This window comes from Botrytis deweyae (assembly GCF_014898535.1).
Source record: "Botrytis deweyae strain B1 chromosome Unknown BDEW_003, whole genome shotgun sequence".
NCBI classification, from domain to species: domain Eukaryota; kingdom Fungi; phylum Ascomycota; class Leotiomycetes; order Helotiales; family Sclerotiniaceae; genus Botrytis; species Botrytis deweyae.
This window is the reverse complement of record NW_024066210.1, coordinates 1,712,996-1,732,779: the sequence shown is the minus strand read 5'-3', so window position 1 is coordinate 1,732,779 and position 19,784 is coordinate 1,712,996. Positions and strand designations below refer to the sequence as shown.

The 19,784-nt window shown below is 41.6% G+C and overlaps 5 protein-coding genes across 5 annotated transcripts; 3 read left to right on the top strand and 2 right to left on the bottom strand.

Annotated features, from left to right (window-relative positions):
• On the top strand, positions 1-3,688 carry EAE98_001893 (uncharacterized protein; the record flags this gene model as incomplete). The annotated part of the gene is made up of 6 exons (XM_038949512.1): positions 1-77; positions 142-199; positions 366-518; positions 568-1,428; positions 1,505-1,922; positions 2,418-3,688. 6 exons carry the CDS (start codon positions 1-3, stop codon positions 3,686-3,688), a joined length of 2,838 nt encoding a protein of 945 aa, XP_038814497.1.
• Positions 3,689-5,041: 1,353 nt separating this feature from the next.
• On the bottom strand, positions 5,042-6,657 carry EAE98_001892 (uncharacterized protein; the record flags this gene model as incomplete). Its single annotated transcript, XM_038949511.1, has 2 exons — positions 5,042-6,311; positions 6,563-6,657. 2 exons carry the CDS (start codon positions 6,655-6,657, stop codon positions 5,042-5,044), a joined length of 1,365 nt encoding a protein of 454 aa, XP_038814496.1.
• A 400-nt stretch (positions 6,658-7,057) lies between these two features.
• On the top strand, positions 7,058-9,265 carry EAE98_001891 (uncharacterized protein; the record flags this gene model as incomplete). The annotated part of the gene is made up of 6 exons (XM_038949510.1): positions 7,058-7,206; positions 7,323-8,061; positions 8,109-8,715; positions 8,846-8,957; positions 9,013-9,097; positions 9,215-9,265. 6 exons carry the CDS (start codon positions 7,058-7,060, stop codon positions 9,263-9,265), a joined length of 1,743 nt encoding a protein of 580 aa, XP_038814495.1.
• Positions 9,266-11,023: 1,758 nt separating this feature from the next.
• Positions 11,024-13,564, top strand: EAE98_001890 (uncharacterized protein; the record flags this gene model as incomplete). The annotated part of the gene is made up of 1 exon (XM_038949509.1): positions 11,024-13,564. One exon carries the CDS (start codon positions 11,024-11,026, stop codon positions 13,562-13,564), a length of 2,541 nt encoding a protein of 846 aa, XP_038814494.1.
• Positions 13,565-16,747: 3,183 nt separating this feature from the next.
• EAE98_001889 (uncharacterized protein) lies at positions 16,748-19,440 on the bottom strand (the record flags this gene model as incomplete). The annotated part of the gene is made up of 4 exons (XM_038949508.1): positions 16,748-16,801; positions 17,565-17,617; positions 18,110-18,123; positions 18,965-19,440. The coding sequence occupies 4 exons, from the start codon at positions 19,438-19,440 to the stop codon at positions 16,748-16,750; spliced, it is 597 nt and encodes a 198-aa protein (XP_038814493.1).
• Between the last annotated feature and the right edge of the window lie 344 nt (positions 19,441-19,784).

Below are 19,784 nucleotides of genomic sequence, written 5' to 3'. Positions count from 1 at the left end.
ATGGATGATCTTGAAGGTCAAAAGCATATTCATCCCAAACGTATAGTTCTATGTTGTGATGGAACATGGATGGACAGGTAAGTTTTTATGATTTCCCTTCATTCAAGTTATATGATCAAAATTGCTGACTATCAATATCAGTGATGATGGATTCACTAAACCGACACTGATTCCCTACAAACCAACTGGTACATTACAGGTAAGTTACACACGTCTTACTCTCATTATATAAGATACATCCCTCCTTCATCAAATTCGAGGTTGGCGTTATTTGGTTTGAACGTTATCGTATCATGCCCCCTTCACCGCCATCTCCACTTTCCAGCCAATCAAGCAAAGCTCATCCACTAATTTTACCTTCATAGACTCCAAGTAACGTGACCCGCCTATCAAGATGTTTGAGAAGATATGGTCCAGATGGAACTCATCAGATCATTTACTATCATTCCGGTGTTGGCACGGGTAGTAGTATGTTCGATACCCTCAGTGGAGGTATGCTTGGCACTGGAATTTCTGAGGTAGGAATTATTCTGCATGATGTTGAATTGCATGCTGACATACGACCAGAACATTCGTGAAGTTTATAGTTTCATTGCCGCGAATTATACTCCCGGGGATGAAATAATTCTTGTTGGGTTCTCTCGTGGAGCCTTCACTGCCAGAAGTGTTGCAGGAATGATCTCCGACATCGGATTACTCACTCGTTATGGCATGTCAAACTTCTATGCTATATTCAAAGACCAGGAAAACTTCAGAAATGAAAATTACAAAGATATCTTTCCGGATATCCCTTTTCCAAACAAACCAAAGGATGGTGATGAGTACAAAAAGAGATTGGTAGAACAAAATTTAACCCGGGTTTATGATCCGAATGGATCTAGAATCAGAGTTCATGCGGTTGCTGTGTGGGATACTGTAGGATCTTTGGGTATTCCAAATATCGCTCTTCTTGCAAAACTTGGACTTCCACATTCTACTAAGGAGTACAAGTTTCACGATACGAATCTTTCCGGCTACATTAGACATGCTTTCCAAGCTTTGGCACTCGACGAACATCGAAGACCTTTTAGTCCCGCCGTTTGGGAGATAAGAGATTTCGAAGATGAACCCACTGACTTGCGACAAGTCTGGTTCCCAGGAAGCCATGCCAATGTTGGAGGAGGTTACGATGATCAGGAAATTGCAAACATTACCCTGGCCTGGATGATGGATCAGCTTGCTTCTATTGGAGTTTCTTTTCATGAAGATGCCATTGACATAATATTTCAAAAGAGCGTCCACTATTATGAAACTTTACCACCTCCTTCCACATCTATCTTTAGGTTTTCGAAGCCAATCAACGAATGGGCAACGCCTGCCGTTTATGAGAAACATCATCCAGTTCGTCCATGGGCTCTTGGGAAGATTTATAACTCGGATACTGGAATTGTAAGTACATGTTACTGATCAAGTTGTAACATCATTTAGCTTCTCGTCGGAGAGCAGGTAAACTAACATTCACTAGTGGACCCTCGCAGGTAAAGAAACTAGAACTCCTGGTCTTTACCATCGTTTAGATCCAGATACTGGTGCTTCAACTGGAATACCAATGACACATACTAATGAACGTATCCATTCAAGTGTAAGAATTCGACTTGATCTCGGGGGTCTTGGTGAAGAGGATATGACAAAGTATAAGTGTCCAGCACTTTTGAAGAAAGGACCATGGCGCCTAGATCAAATTCGAATCAAAGTCACCGATCCTATTCCACCAACAGCAACATGGGGTCCAACAGCTCCAGCAGCATTAGATGATGAACGAACCAGCGACCTGAGATGGGTATGGGAATATGATGGACCAGAAAAGAACGCACCCGTCATTCAAACTATTATTGAAGAAAATCTCGGCCCATATGAGAGAAAATTACTCCTATTGAATAAAGGTAAGGGAATGTTTCACAAGGTTATTGATGAGGCGAATGCAGATGATCGTAGGGCTATAATCTCAGCAGAAATTGATGCAAGACGTGAAAGTGATGCGTAAAGTACTCTTTATAAGCGTTTGATTTATTGGGGGCTAGTTTCCGTCTGATGATCTAATTTGATGTTTGTATTGAGGGGATGCGTTGAAGTTTACTTCTCATTTTCAGAGGTTGCTTTTTTTTCAAACATTAATAACCGTTCATTTTACGCTATTTCTTTTTTCTTTTTTTCTTTTTCTTTTTTAAAAAAGGGGGGGGGATTGATACCGAAGCATTAATGGCTGAACACTCAAGAAGAGTATTTTTTTATTATCCGAAGTTTTAATAGTTTTATCACATCACGTCACATATCAGAACCATCTTTAGATGAAATGATGATGTAATGAGGAGATATCATCTCTAAATTCCAAACTTAGTAGATCAATTTGCTGATTATCTAATTTCCCTTGAACATAGACCGGGTTAAATATCAAGAATCACTTATGCATCGACGACGCAAAAAGAAAAAGAGAAGATCTCATCGAACATCCAGAGCAGGGACGGAAAAGAATCATATGACAGCCGATGATTTATTATTAGGAGATACAGCTGTGAATGGAGACTTTGGAAGAAGAAGAAATAGAGCGGGAAGAGATGAGGTGGTTAGTTATGGAAGTGGGCCGGTGATTATTGGGGAGGAATTGGAACCGGATGAAAAACTGGATAAATTACATGGGTTCTCGAGTTATAATGGAGAAAGAAGGAAGTCTCGACAGCCGGGGGTTTATGGCCAGGGATTTGGGGAGAGATTGGGAGAATTACCGGTTAGAAGTCGCACGAGGGTTACGGCTGATCCGAGGGATTCGGAATTAGAGAAAGATATGAGGGAGATGGAGGAGAGAAGAGCGGGGATTGGCGGAAATACGACAAATGCAACGAATTCGAGAATTAGAATTGTACCCATTGGAGAAGAGGAAAACGATAAGAAAGATAAGCCTAGACGATCTCGAGTCGAAATCCAACCTCAGGAGCAGGATGAAATCGTCGTATTTGAAGAACACGATAGTCCAGACGAACGCACAAATCGTAGATCTAGAGTCGGCGCTCGTGATCGTGCCAGAAGTACGGCGAGAACAATCGATACATGGGAGAGAAGTGAAGTGGGTGAAAGCACGATTTTTACACCCACACCTAGAAACAGATCTCGAGGGCGAAGCGGACTCGGAGAAAGAGAATTGAAGAGTCCGGGTGTAAGTGTTAGGGAGAGGGAGTTGAGTGTTCCTAGAAGTGTGGATAGTTGGGAGCGAAGCGATATTGAAAGTACGGTTTTGACTCAAAGAGAGAGGGAGAAAAGTAGGACGCCAAAATCGAGGGGGGCGAGGGCGAGAAGTACAGCTAGGACGATTGACACGTGGGAGAGGAGTGAGGTGGGAGCGAGTACGGTTATGAGTGGGGGGAGGACACCAGGGACAAGAAGTGGGGTTAGTGCGAGGGCTAGGGAGAGGAGTAGAGTGGATAGAGAGAGGGAGAGGGAAAGAGAAAGGGTTGAGAAAGAAAGAGAGAGGGAGAGGGATAGTGGGTATGAAGGGGAGGGTGAGAGATGGCATGGGAGGGGATACAACTATGATGAGAGAAAACGCGGACATAGTCCCGTACCCAGTAGACTTGGGGAGAGTAGGAGGGATCGGCAGAGGTGGAGTGAAAGGGGGAGTGGGATGAGTACTGGGGCCAAGAGTCAAGGGTTGTGAATGAGTTGAGAAAAGAACTGGAAGCACCATATATGAGACGAAAGAGAGGGAAAATGAAGCGATGAAAAAAAATCAGAAGATCAGAAAAGATATAATTTAACGAATGGGTGGTACTAGATTGGATACGTATTTGTTTTTTGTTTTCGTTTGGATTTTAGGAGTTTTGACTTTTGCTATTATATTCCCCACGCAGAAATGAGTTGAAGATTAATGGTTTACGATACTGCATATGGATGAATAGGAAAACCAAGATATGGAAAAGAAGAAAATAATTCATATATGAAGATACGAGGATTTACATATGATGGATGATACATGATACATGATGGAATGATGCATGAGATAGTTGATTGGATGAGTGTTTGAATATGGATATCTGTATGCAATGGGATTAGTAGATTAGATGAATCTTTACTTTTTGTGATTAGTTGTCTGTGTTTGAATGGTTGTTTTGTTTTGTTTTGTTTTGTTTTGTTTTGTTTTGTTTTTTGAAGGGTTATCGGTGACTGCGAGACGCGGTGAGATGGGATGAGGGTAGCAGGAGATGGAGCAGGAGAGGGAAGGGAATGTGAGGTGTTATCCCGATTGCGAGAAAATTACCGTGCCAAGCTTTTTGTTTTGCGAAAGGTCATTCTGTACTATAAAGATTGTATGATTTCTAATTTACATTTTATGGAGTTTTTTGCACACATATACCTAGTATCTAGTTCAATATGTCGTATTAGTGTTGTGCAATCGACAAGACCTGTTGATGCTGGAGGATAGGTAGGGGAGAGGGGGGCGTTCCGCGCCTTTCCGTGGTAGATGGAGAGACATGATGAAAGAAGGGAGGGGGAGAGTACTTTGAAGAAAAGCTCAAAACTATGCGTGCGGCACATGTTATATGGTTGCTGGAAATCAAATACTTGGTTGAAGGAGATGGCGGGTTCGATTTATGTGCTTCATGTTAGGTTGGGTGTCTGTATGGGATTCGATCACTTGATTTCTATGAATGAATAGAATTGTGAGTTGATGTCTTGTTGATCTCGTGAAGGAAAGGAAAGGGGGAAGATTCCTTAGATAATAATCTGGTCTACTTTATATTGGCTATTTTACTTTATTTCAAGTATCAGGAGATCATATGGATGTACTTGGATTCTATTTTCCAAGGTAAGTTAGATAACAAAGTCCGTGAGCTGGATACAGGCTCACTAAATCAGATATGGGGGTTTGGTACTATCAATTTTGTATACTCATGTAGTATTCAATCTACAGAAGGGTTTCTATACATCTTATCATCTGTCTACCTAGCTCTTTCTTAACTCTCGCTCATCTATTCACAATATTTTTATTCTACAACGCAAGCAGAAAAATCTATACCCAACCTCCCGGTGCTTGTTCAATTCCTTCTTCGTCCTCTTCCCGGATTATGGGTGGGATACCATGTTCATGTTTTCCTTCTTGCATACCATTTTCACGTGGATGTGCATGTCCATGATTCACATTTCTTCCCTCCTCGCTCTTCCTCGCCACCCAAAAACTAGCCGAATATGTATTTTGTAGCATGGAATCTGGGTCTTGAATATAGGGCGCTCTTAAATCAGTCGAGGAAGTAAGGACCTCAAAACCCAATTTAGGAAGCAGAAGCAGTACTTCTGAGTTTGTAAGTTCGATGCTTCCAGGATCGGCAATACCATGATCTTGAATCTGATCGCTAGGTTGTTTTGATGATGGAGGGGTAGAGGAACCAGGAGGATTGTTTTCGAAATGCCAGAGGAGTGGTCCCATATTTATGAGTATGCCACCAGGTTTGAGGCAGTTGCGAATAGCTTCGAGATAGCGGATGATATTTGGAGCTGTATCGAGGAAGAAAACGGAAGCTACTGCGTCGAAGGATTCGGCACGTTCTTCGTCGCCATATAAGAGGAGGAAATCGGAGGCACTCATGGTCATTTCTCCTGCTTGTGGATTGGAATTTAACGCATCTCCTGGGTGGACATCTGGGATTTTGACGGATCGGAGATGATTGCTTCGAGTTTTGTGATTGGAGAAGGAATGAATCCAAGGGAAAATAGTATGATTTTCCTTTTGGGGACAGAAATTGAGAATGTAGGCGCTGGCAAGAAGTTGATGATAACTAATTTCATTGCCTTCGACGTCGAAGCCTTGCATACAAAGATCAAATACTAGACGCCCAAGACCTGCGCCTGGAACTAGGACGCGCATATTGCGTTTAAGGGGAGAGGATCTAGCTTTTTCGTCTTGGAGGGCGCGGATTACAGGGCGGTAGGATGCTTCGCGTTCGACTGCTCCTTCGGAGGACCAGTCTCGATACATTTGTCGGAGGGTACTTCGGGCTTTTTCGAGATCACCCGAGGTTGCTGTACCTCGGAAATCATCGGGAGATTTAGTGGAAGGGTTGAAGTTTGAAGAGGGATAGGGAAGGTTGAAGGATGGAAGGGCCGCTGATAAGATCGCTTCTGAGAGTTCGGCATTTTGATCTATAGCGTCGTCGACGGCTATTAAGGTATCTAGATAGTTAATGGGTGGTGATGCGAGAAGTTCCCAGTGAGCTCGAGGTAAGGCGTAGAAGGCTTGTCTTCGTAGATGAGTGGTGTTGTAGTGAGCGGTCTTTTGGTAGTGGCTAGTGTGTATGTCAATAAGAGTACATGTATTTATGTGGTAAAGAGAAGAGACATATGTCTATATCAATGAGCATGCATATGTTATATTCCTTCGCCTCCCATGCTCACCGAGCACGTACAGGTCCCCCCTAACATGACACAGATAGAACTCGCTTGATAGTCCCATGAATCAGGTGGTGTTACGATTCTAGCCGGATCTCCTCTTCTTATCGGACTCGAAGATGCCGTCACCAAATAAAACTATCCTTACTAGAAAGAATCCAAGGCTTGATGAAGAACTCTCTTCTCATCCGGATCATTTTGAGTTTCCTCGTTGCCCTCCCAAGCATTATTAGAATCGGCCATCGCGTATATTCAATCTCTTCATAAACCTTAGATAATTGTTTATATCAAAGAGGATAAAGTTTAGAGATATTAGAGAATTAAGATCTTCATCAAGTGAACGAAATGAAGGTACGGCGTACAGTATTATTCACTGCTTAGTTAGGCACATGGAAACTATTCAAGTTCCCGTTGCTCATGGTACAAGTGGGGGTGAAGCTTTCAAAGTGAACCTAAAATAAATAGTTCGCTTATGCACGATGGTAGACCAATTTATGGTCGCGCCGGTGTTTGACTTTCTATTTATCTTCTTCAACCAGACAACCAAACAACCAAACATTGATACCAACATTAATTTTAAGCTGTTCATCTCGACAGCCTTGGAAGCCAGCTCAAAGCTTTCAGTCTCGGTATCTTCATCAAAATGGCAACTGCAGCCCCCAGACAATTGGGCATCACTCCGCCTTTATCTACCGCGCTTCCAACAGATGCTGAGAAGCAAGCAACTGATGCGCTGATTGAAGAAATGACAAAAGAGAATCTCTTTGAGAGCCGCGCTGATACCGAAAAAAGGTACGTGATTGCGATTATTATCTGTTTTTTACAGAATCCGCAGATCAATCATATCTCGGAACATCTTGCTTCATTCTTATCTATTCTATTTCATTACTGACATCCTTTTTGCGCAGATCCGCCGTCCTTGCTTCTTTACAATCCATCACCGAAGAGTTTGTGAAACGAGTTTGCAGAAAGCAAAACCTACCGGAGAATATCGTCAATAGTGCCGGCGGTAGGATCTTTACATATGGCAGTTTTCGACTCGGTGTATATGGACCTGGCTCTGATATCGATACTCTGGTTGTCGTACCCAAAAACGTTTCCCGTGAAGAATATTTCGAACTTTTTCCAGATCTTCTCGTTGAAATGGCGCCAGAGGGAGCTATTACAGACCTAGCGCCTGTTCCAGAAGCCTTCGTCCCAATTATTAAGTTTGAATATTCAGGCATCAGCATCGATTTGATCTTTGCGCGTATCGAAGTACTTTCTCAAATTTCAAGGTCCCTAAGCTTGAACGACGACAACTTATTAGCGGGCTTGGATGAAGCCGGTTTACGCTCTTTGAATGGAACGCGAGTTACCGATGATATTTTGAATCTGGTACCGGAAAAGGCAGTATTCAGAACTGCCCTGAGGGGAGTTAAACTTTGGGCGCAGAGAAGAGCTATCTATGCCAACATTATGGGTTTTCCTGGAGGTGTCGCCTGGGCTATGCTGGTGGCTAGAGTATGTCAATTATATCCACAAGCAACCGCTTCTACAGTCATCCTCAAGTTTTTCCGTATCATGTCTCAGTGGCAGTGGCCGCAACCAGTCTTACTACAGGCAATTAAAGGTGGTAAGCTTAATGTTCGTGTCTGGAATCCAAGAGTAAGTTTTTCTTGTGCAACATACTCGGGTTTAACTGACTTTGATAGGTTTATAAAGGCGACGGTTACCATCTCATGCCAATTATTACTCCTTCATACCCCTCCATGTGCGCTACTCATAACATAACAAAGTCAAACAAAGAGATCATCTGTCGAGAACTTGCTCGTGGAGGAAATATCACGGATAGAATCATGATGGGCAAGGCATCTTGGAAAGACTTATTCGTCAAGCACACATTTTTCACCAAAAACTACAAATACTACCTCTCCGTCATTTCCGCCAGTACTACAAAGGACGCTCAACTTATATGGTCTGGTTTGGTTGAATCAAAAGTTAGACTTTTAGTTGCTAATGTAGAAAACCACGAATCAATTGCGCTGGCACATCCATTCAACAAGGGATTCGAACGAGTTCACAAATGCAGTTCCGAGGACGAAATCGAAGCGGTAAAAGAAGGCAATCTACAATACCAGATCAAAGAAATCCCGGCAGTGACTACGGACCCATCTCATGATACAGATTTAGGAATTGCGGTAAAGGACCAGACTGGGGAAGTCAAGAATGAGAATGGAGATGCACCAAAATCCGAACCCGAGAAAAAGGAATCATTCGTTCACACAACAACATTTTACATCGGCCTCGAGCTTCGCGAAGGTAAGTGCACCACCATCACCTCACATTTTATGAGCGATCTTACTGTTATCACGATTATGGTATTTGGAATATGCATTCTAATTACAAGCTTCTATGATATGTTCCGAGGCCCAGCTACTAACAATCTTAGGCGCTAAATCGCTCGACCTTGCATGGTGTGTTGATGAGTTCAAGCGAGTGTGTAGAGGTTGGGAGAAGTATAACGAAGAGCTTAATACTTTATCTGTCGTTAACACTCGAAAGTTTGTGCCCCTTTGTTGCATTAGATGATGTGAAATGCTGATTCATAATCCATAGCTGCGACCTTCCAGACGATGTCTTTACTGAAGGCGAGGTCAAGCCAACTCGTTCTCAAAAGAAAAAGAAGCGTTCTTCAGCAGATGTATGTTAAAGCCAATCCCTCGTTCGGGATATGGCCCAAGGTTAAAGGCGGAAGATCTCGTTTTTTGATTGGGATTTTTCTCGAATGAATTCCAAGCATTGCTAACACTTTATTTAGGACGTTGAAAATGCATCCACAAAGAGACGGCAGGTAGTTGCTGCTGGATAACGATTCAGTGCGGAACCATATCCTCTCTTACTCTACTATCATTGATGGTATCTAACGACAGGCTTGCTCTACATTAGCTTTTGATCGTTGCGATCATATAATCAGATTTGAAAAGAAGAAAAAAAACCGGAAAAACGACCAACTTAATAACTTACTGACCTGAGGCAGTTCGCATCAACATATTCATTCATTCATTCATTCATTCATTCATTTCATTAAATAAATCTTTAAGTATCACCTACTTCCTTGATGTTCCTTCGGGGTAGAGCCGTAATAATGAAAATTCACATTCAGGCCTGGGTACAGTGTTGAGGCAAATTGAAAGGGCAGATCCTCCTGAAAATAATCCGGCACCGGCGTTCTTTTAGAGGCTATTGCTTCACTTTGTTATTGAGGGTTGAGGGAAAGGGGGGAGTTTGTCAAGTGAAAATGACACGACAGCAAGCATTGGTTGAAAGATGCAGCGGGAATTAGTCTGGGTCATTTTCCAATGACATGACTACATAGATGACTATGTATTTTAAGAAATCAATACAATTCAGATTCCGAGACTACGTGTCTCACACACGCAGACGATCGATTCTAGATTTGATGGTGTATTTGTTTCTCTGTAAAGGTTGCAAGTGAGAAAGTTTCACATTTATTTGTTTATTCTGTCTATACTGGATATGCACATGATACGGTAGTAGATGATATGTGGTATTCTCGAGGTATTCATGTAGATAGATGTATTTACCTATATATAATATTTACCTATATATTATATATATCACATTTATCACTTTATTGTCATTGTTACACACCTTAAATACATATCTTAATACATAGCTTTGTATCTTACATACCTTTGTAGCTTGGTAGTAAATTTACCTCACTCATACCATAATAAATCTGTTAACCTTATTTTTATTGTAGGGCTGGGCTGGACAGGACAGGGTGCACCGCCTTTCCCCAAAGTGACGTAGGATGTAATTCCTATGAAATCCATGGAGACCCAAAGAGCCAAGTATCTGCTCTGCTGGATACGGAGTAGGTACCTAGGTACCTTCATATCATAGGTAAGCAAGTCAAATTCCCAAATTTCCATCTGGATGGCTCTTGGCACATCATTTGACACTGGCTTGACTGGTACCTTTGCTTCCTAAACTTTATAATTCCGAGTTCATCATCATCAATGTTTAATTATTCACTCCTACCATACAATGAAATACAATGAAAAACAATGAAAAACACTTGATTAAAATCTCAGCCCTTGTTTTTCGTCATAACCCCAGTAAGTACGAGTATTGTCAGATCATAACATAAATAATCAGCAGGCTGGCTTGGGTTTGCTATTTATTATTAGCTTGTTCCTTTTAACACCCACCCAACTAGATAAAAGGACTGGAACGTCTCCACAGCACTCAACATCATTCAGGCTGACAGTCTCGCACATTTATCGTGGCTCCTCCTTCATTTCGTCGACCGGGTAATTCTGATCGTAGGACATCACTTTTCCGATACCTATTCCCACATTCTCGGCTGACTATCCGCCAGCGCTTTGCAAAGTTCAGATTCGAAACATTCCCATCCTACAAACTTGGCGCACAATCACGAATCTATAATTACATAGTTAGGACTCAGTTGAACCGAAAGAGAAAGAGAGCTGCTGGGAAAACTGCCTTTCAAATCCTTGGAAGATCAGTGAGAGGATTCTTCGGTGGCGGTTCCAAAGACAATGCGACGGCTTCTAGAAAGCTGAACCCATCATCTCATTCGATGTCTGGCTATGTCGCAGATGGATATGGGGAGGATAAAAAACGAGGGGGAAAGAGGGGGAAATTGGCTGGGTATTTGAAAGCTGCAAACGAACTTCGTCAATCGTATCAACAATCATACTCTGAGAAATGGGGTGGGGGTAGTGGATTGGATGATGATGAACATGGAATACCAGGTTCATTTCCGGATGTATCTATTGTTTCTCACGGTGATGAGCAAATGATATTATTTCCGTCATATGCGCGGAGACATACCAAGGAGAAACCTTTTTTTGAAAATGCCAACATGAATCCTAAATTGAACGAACCCGGAGATGCGGAATATTGGGCGAGGGAATGGCAAAAATATGAGGATGATAGGGCTATAGTTGATGTGGATGTTAGAGGATGGCTTTACTCTCCCCATAGAGGACCTATGACAAGAAAGAATAGGTTACTCATTGGTCTTGCACGCCAGTTGAGTGGGATTCCTGCACCAAAATCTGGTTCTCGAGAGACTAGTCCGGATTCAAATTCATTAAGAGCAAAGCATAGAGAGCTCGAACAGAGGCGTGATGAGGAGAAGATTGCCCGAGAAGCAGAACAAATACTGAAAAAGGGTCGAGGGGAAGAGGAGGCAGCACTACGGGGTGACTATAGTGAAAAGCCAAAACGGGAATCAGATGGTGATAGTATCTATAGTGAACGCGGTAGGCAGCGGGGTTCCAGTTCACGGGTATCGCCAGAGTCATCACCTGCTCCAAGTCGTCTAACAAAACGTACATCATGGAATCAACCATCCGAGATGACCCAAGCGGAACTATTAACAGCAAATGCTCATTTGATGGCACGATTAAGACCATTCCTTACGAATCCAAAGGTTGAAACAGCGATTACGGTTTTCTTTTACGACGAGAAGAATTCTTCATCGCGAACAATAGAAACAAATGAAGCAGGTCATTTCATTATGCGAGCCGCTTTGGAGTTTGTTCCCACACACGTTAGAGTGTTGGCTTCAGAAAACCTTTCAGCGATTGAAGAAGTCAAGATTACTGAACCAAAAGGAGTGAGCCTCATTACTGATGTTGACGATACAATCAAGCACTCTTCGATTGGTGCAGGATCAAGAGAGATTTTCAGAAATGTCTTCATTCGTGAATTTGCTGATCTCACAATCGAAGGTGTCAGGGAATGGTATAATACAATGTATGATATGGGTGTTGGGGTACACTATGTATCCAATTCACCTTGGCAATTATTTCCAGTTTTAGTGAGCTTTTTCAGAAAAGCAGGGCTACCACCTGGATCTTATCACCTAAAACAATATAGCGGAATGCTTCAGGGTATTTTTGAACCTGTTGCGGAAAGAAAGAAGGGTACCCTTGAGAAGATCATGCGAGATTTTTCAGAAAGGAAATTCATTTTAATTGGAGATAGTGGTGAAGCAGATTTAGAAGTCTATACCGATGTCGTTTTAGCAAATCCGGGAAAAATCCTGGGTATCTTTATCAGAGATGTCACGACACCTGAAGATATAGGTTTCTTTGATCCTGCATTGGGTCCACTCAGTGGAGACCGTCGAAAGTTTGAACCTCAATCTCGAACGCAATCTCGGACGCAATCCATTGATAGCAGGAGATCATCTACATTTAGTAAATCCGAGCTATCAGAGAAACGACCATCTTTGCCTCCCAGAGTTCCCTCGGAAACTAAACTCCAGACTAGTAATGGTCCAACCATGGGAACACTAATTGATTTCGGAGATGAGCCTGAGAATGAGCCAATACATAAATCTCATAGGCAAGTGGTACCTCGATCTATGTCAGAGATGGAAGTACCAAATGTTCCACGACGAAAATCCGCCAATGATGGGAAAGCTCCACCTCGACCTTCTAAGCCATTATCCCTTCGTGGAGCAAGTACAATCACAATGGTTCCACCTGAATCATCCGAACCCCCAAAGCAAAACACTCCACCACCACCACCAAAACCTCGTCGTTCAGGTGCCATACATGGAAGTGTAAATAATCACCCATTGAAGCAGGCACAAAGTAGTGCGGAGTTATCAGAATCATCTAGTGAAGGTTACATATCTAGTGCTCGTCATAAAGTTACAGAGACCTATAATAATCTTCCAGAAATGAGATCTTATATTCCAGGCATGGGTGAATCGAATCCAAGGCCCCAACCTGCATTCGATCCATCATATAGTCCATCATCAAACAATGGACCACCACCTCTCCCACGTCGAAAATCTACCATTAATTCTTCAATCTCCAGCTCCCCTGACTCATCAGATGATGAATTCTACCGAACATCCAGTGGAGCACCAGCAAACAAAAAATTGGATCTCTGGAGACGTCGTTGGAAGCGCGCAAAAGATATTCTTGATGGACAAGGTGTCACACTCAGAGCTTGGAGAAATGGTGGTGATGTATGTATAGAGGCTGTACATATGGTTGAACAAGCTATGCGGGAAATGGGGGTTGAAGGGTATGGGAATGGGAAGGGGAAGACGGGGAGAGGAGGTGGAGAGATTAAGGTTAAGGATTTGAAGAGGTAGGGTTTTGTGGGAATAAGAAAATGAATGGGTGAGTTGGTTTGTTGGTTGGGGAGTAGAGCGTTGAATTATATTTTTATTATCTTTTGGGGGGTTTGGGATGGATGGGTGGATGGATGATTGTACGTATGTATGCATGGAATGGCGAATACACTTTAAGAGGAGCGAAGAGAATAGATATGAAGGAATGGTAGTCGGAAAGCGGGAAAGAAATACATTAAGAATTATGATTTATAAGCGGAGAAAGAAAGAATAATGAAGATCCGAAATTCAAAGTTTTACTTTGCTTGCATGAATCAGATGCATTTTTGTTGTTTGGTGAGGCTATAATATCGAATGATGGATCTAGACTCGATTCAAAGGGAGTTCGAGCCAAGACAGCCGGAGGTACTAGGTAGGTAGGTAGGTATTCGCTTCTTTTGATCGGGTGGGTGATCCGCTTGTCTGATGGTTTTTTGAGGCGGGGAGCTAGGATGTATGTATGTCTCTCTCTCTCTCTCTCTCTCTCTCTCTCTCTCTCTCTCTCTCTCTCTCTCTCTCTCTCTCTTCTTTATATTTATCATTTATCTTCTGTTTTGCTATCCTATCCTATCCTATCCTCTCGCCAAATGACTCGAGGAATGGCTCGTCTTGAACTTACTCCTCGTTTCTTTATTGGATATGTATGTATGTATGTATACCTTTGTTATTGTTGTTGTTGTTGTTCTTTTTTCCTGCGTGTAGCATCGGTGTTTATTCAAATTCCGATATCGTTCTAAATAGAAGGCTACCTATGGAGAGATATGGAGATACGGAGAAGTCCTGCAAGGGCTTTGGCGTTGGGGTATGAGGTGGTGAGGTGGAGGTTGGATTGGAGGGCTGTGGTGGGGATGGGGAGGGGGATAGGAATAGGGATGGGAATGAGGATGGGGATGGGGATGAAGAAGGAGAAGAGGATTGTGATGAATGTTTGTACTAAGCGGGTTGTTACTGGAGGTATGTCTGTTTTCGTTATTGTTCTTATTCTCTCCCCGGGCTCGATAGTCGTGGTTGTGTGTGATTATGACCTGCATCATGTATATTGTGGTTTCCTCATACATACATTTCCATCATCTACAACTCCATAACTTCCAAACCTCTCCACAATAACTGCATTCTAACCCCAAATTTTAACCATTCTCTGCTCGTAATCACCACCGAGTTTATCAACCAGATTACTTTGTCTCTCTCGGCCGCTTTACAGCCATTTGCGTAATCTCTTCATTCTTGCCATTCCTCTTCTGTTCTAATCTTTGCCTTCTCGCGATTCATCTCTCTTCGATGTTGCAAGTCTGCTTCTTTCTTTTCTTCACTTCATTTTGCTACACTTTTTGTTGCACAATAACACGTTTAGCTCTGTGTGCAATCTTCTCGCTTTCGATCATCGATATCATGGCCTTATATCGTCTTCTTCGAATTCTAGTTTCGACACCCAGCGATTAGCCAACTTGATTGAATATCGTTGGTAACAGGACGTACCTTTGTTTTCAACAATACCACATTTTTACCATTATTGCGTAAAACATCTTTTGAATCCTTCTTCTCAGAGTCCCCAATAGGTTGCATTTTCTTCTTTGAAATTATCCGAGTGAGAGTTCTTTGTCTGGGAGCTAGTGAGTTTTATTCCATCAGTGGGATTAGAAGAGATGACAGTCGACTCACAGTCATTTTGAAGAAGTTCTTGCTGTTCTTGAGTCTCCTTCATCTTCTTTCTTTATCGTTCCCTTCTTCTGAAAAATAGGCCATTTGGCTGCTACTGGATTCGTGATAGGTCGATTACTATATAAGATCTTTGTCCTATGTATATATAAACTCGATGAAATATTTCTATTAACGTACTTAGTGAAAAGGAAAACTGAAGGTGGAAGGTGAGGATCGTGAGACTTAGCCAGTGCTGTAGGAAATACTTGACGCCTAGCGTGCTTTCCCTCGTTCCTTCCAATTATGATGTTTGACGAGTTTTGTGTCTTATGAGAAGAGATAGTTGTGGTCAGAGTGTTCGAAAGTCCGGACTGCACCAACAATAAATCTATCAAATCCCTAAATCATTTAGAATATTCAAATCATGTGAGATATTGAATTTGATTGAATGTTGAACGATTTGCAGATTTCTAATTGCTTTTGATATGTATATTCAAAGCCTTATGTTGTTGCACTGCAGTATGGACTATTGGATACATTGGTTGTGGTTGTTGGAATGGGTGGGATGGATGGATAGATGAGATCATGGTTTACTTTTTAAATTATATATTTGAATGAGAATTCTGAGAGTGGAATTGAGAGGGATTCGAGCTGGGTGATGATGATGATGATGATGATGATGATGATGATGATGATGATGATGATGATGATGATGATGATGATGATGATGATGATGATGATGATGATGATGATGATGATGATGATGATGATTTGTAAATAGGAAGAGGGCAGGGGGAGGGGAGGGGCAGGTCAAAATAGAACTCAAGGTTGTTGAATGTATGCTCGGAGATTTTAGGATGAGGAAGAATATATCACATATCCCATTAATATTCGTCTCGATAGATGAGGTGTTACGAGACTTAAGAGAGGTTAGATTGGATATTAAGTCATATACAGGTGCTAGATATTTTTTCCTATTATGTTGTGGATACGCTAAAGCTATACTTGTATAATCCGATGATTTAGAGAGGAGATATAAAAGATCGACTTGGTCTGCTGCATCAAATCTAGAGATACATCTTTGGGCTTTATAGATGAGAATTCAAGTATATTAGTCAATTACCGAGTATAGGTAAGGAAGACGATGGGGAGATGTATCGCTATCGAACAATTAGAAATGCTAATCAAGTAGTCGAAAAAATGAGATTCATCGTCTGAGCCAGTCTCGTTAGAGATTACTCACCTATCTATAAGTAGGTATTTGCTGCATATATGGATAAGAGATAAGAATGTATAAAAGACAAAAAGTATCTAGTAAGTGGACTGAGAAAGGATCTAGAAGCTTAAGATGTGCTTCCTAAGCTCGCTTGCTTGTTTAGTATGTTTTTAGTGTGAGTTAGGGGGGATCATCGAGGATTTGTTGTATCCCTGGATAAGAGATAAGTATTTTGGAGATTGTGGTTTGAGATTTGGGGGATATAGATGGAGGAGATTGAGATATAAGTGGTGTATAGTTGACTGTTATCATTACGCTTTACTTGGTTGAGGGTATTCCTTCTGGCATCTCGAGGAATCACGAAACTTTCAAGTTATAGTGATATTATTGTCGTGTTAATGATGACTTCACGGGTACATCTAGTTCACCTAACACGCATACAAGGACTTGTTTTTAGTTATGAAATACATTTTATTATTAACATTCTAATTCTCATTTGCATGAGAAGTAAGAAGTGAAAGAAAAAGAAGCTATCGGTATAGTTAGCTAGTGAAAAGGGAGGGAATGACTTACCTGTATATATACTTACGCTAGTACCTCATGATTATGATCATGAGCTCTCAGGTATGAGGGACGGCGTAGAAGAGTACATTGCTTATCTAGAATGATATGTTAGCGAAAAGAGGGGGGAGGAAGGAAGGGACTTACTTACCTGTATAGTATATTGATCACTAGATCTGGCTGTGCCGAATATTAGTACTAGAATATGAGGAAGTTTAAAGCAGATGGAATTGAATTTGCCTGTAGCAAAGTAGATGGAGGTGGGGAGGAAACGATACAATCACCCAGAGGTGTATGCAACATTTAAACAAATAGCCTAATATGCGTGGGTATTAAAACTCAAGGAGATAAGCGAAGTAACTCACCTGAATGTCTCTTACATAATGAGTCTTTGTATTTCAAGAGGGAAGCATGAATGTGCCTAAATAATTAGCTAAAGGGGGAGAGAATGACTTACTTGATTTAATCTGGATTGGAGACAAAGTTGCTATTCAGATTGCTCGTAGACTAGGAAGGTGATACAACTAGTAACTTAATTGGCGACAAAGGGAGTAGGGAGTGACTTACCTGAAGTATTATCTCATAACTGTGCAGTGTCTTGTGTATTAAGGTCGAATCAACTAAAAGAATAATAATAACAATAATACCTATGTACTTGATTAGTGAAAACGGGAATGGAAGAAAAAAAAAACCTATATACTTGATTAGCGAAAACGGGAAAGGAAGAACGACTTACCTAGATTTCATCTCTTAAAACTAGATAGTAGTGTATAACTGAATTGGATGTCTGTAAAGAGTAATGTTATACCTATAAGTTCGATTAGCAAGACGGGGGAAAGAAGTGACTTACCTGCATTTTAGTCTGTTTTAGGATTAAAGGAATGAGATTGTCATAGTACTACCTATACAGAATTAGCGAAAATGGGGATGGGAGTGACTTACCTAAATTTTTTAACAGAGGAGAAAAGGAAAAGAAAAAGGAAACCTATACTCGATTAGCAAGAGGGGAATAGAGTGACTTACCTATATCTTTAGTCTTAGGGATGTGTGAATTCGAAGAGAGTGAAAATACCTATACTCGATTAGTGAATAGTGGGAGAGAGATGGCTTACCTGAGTTGTTGTTTCTGATGTGTATTAGTATCTTATGGATAGGATATTAACGATAGCTATATATAAAATTAGCAAACGGGGAGGGGGACTCACCTAGATCTTTGCATCCTAGAACATGAGAGTAAAAATACCTACATTCAATTAGCAAACAGCGAGGGTGGAATAACTTACCTGAGATTATCATCTCAGTATGAGATAAATAATAAATAACAATGCCTACCTACCTACTCATATAAAACCAGCGAAAACGAGGAGAAGAGATTGACTTACCATACCTAGCCATCCTTCGAAAGAATAATTAAAAACGAACCTGAAGAATAATACCTACTACACACACGATTAGCAAAAAAGAGAAAGGAGGGAGAAATCCACTTACCTATATATATAAACCCCAAAACCAAAAACCAAAACAAAACAAAACAAAACAAAACGAAAGAAAAAACATACCTACAAAACAATTAGCAAAGACGGGGACGGAAATAAAACTTACAAACTTATTAAATGTATATATTTGGAGAAACGAATTTTTTTTTGAGGGGGGGGGGGGTTCTCTTGTTGATTTTCTAGCGATCCAGATTTGGAAGTCTATAACCTAACGAGGTTGTGAATATTATGAGAAATAAGAAATCGATCGACGCACTAGAGAAAGATGAGCGAAAAGAAAAAGAAAGAAAAAGAGAGGTGATGCTATTAAATGTGATCGATCATAGATAGATCAACAATAAAATCGCACCACCCCCAAAAATCAAATCAAATCAAATCAAATCAAATCAGATCAGATCAGATCAGATCAACCCTCTCTCTCAACCCTCTCTCTCAAAAAGAAAAGAAAAGAAAAGAAGATTAAAAACTCACCTCCCTCTCACCACCTCACCACCCCACCACCTCACCAACTCCACACCCACCTCCTCGTCCCAAACCACCCGAGCACCGCCCCCCCAAGCAGCGCATACCAAGCCGACCACTGGAGCCCACTCTTCCTCGGCGGTCGCACCCCATGCTGCTCGTGAAACGAAATGTATGTCGACCGAGGCGTTTGCGTCCCGCGCGAGCTGTGGGTGCGGGTGTTGGTGGTTTGGGTGCCGATTGTGCGGGTGCTGGGGATGGTGGGTGTGGATTTGGATTTGGATTTGGATTTTGCGGAGAGGGAGAGGGAGCGGAAGGGGGGGATGTGGAAGGGCATTTTTGCTTTTCTTTTGCTGTGGGAGGGGAGTGGGTGTGAGGGTGTAGCTTGGAGAGTGGTGATTTGGGGGAAGGAAGATTGAGATGGGGGTGGGGGCTTTTATATCTTGAGAACAAGGAAATCGAGGTTCTTTGTGGGGATTGTTCATTATCTGTTTTGTGAAAGGAAAGATACAATGGGATTATTTCTTCAGCAAGAATTCAAAGAAGTACTTTTAAACAATGGTCCGTTATATTCTCACCACAAAGAATCTGGAAACAGACAAAGAAACCAGGAGGAAACAATGCTCAGCATCCAGAGAATCTCCCCTCCAAACACACTTCCCCAACAAAGGAAAAAGAAGATCATGTACCAAACAACCAAGACAAAGGCGATGCATCTTCTAGAAGAAATGCAAAACAATGCCATTATCAAAGCACAAAGACGATTCCAATTCCAGAATCGAATAGGAGATTCAGCAGACCGAACCATCCCACATCCACACCCAGCTTA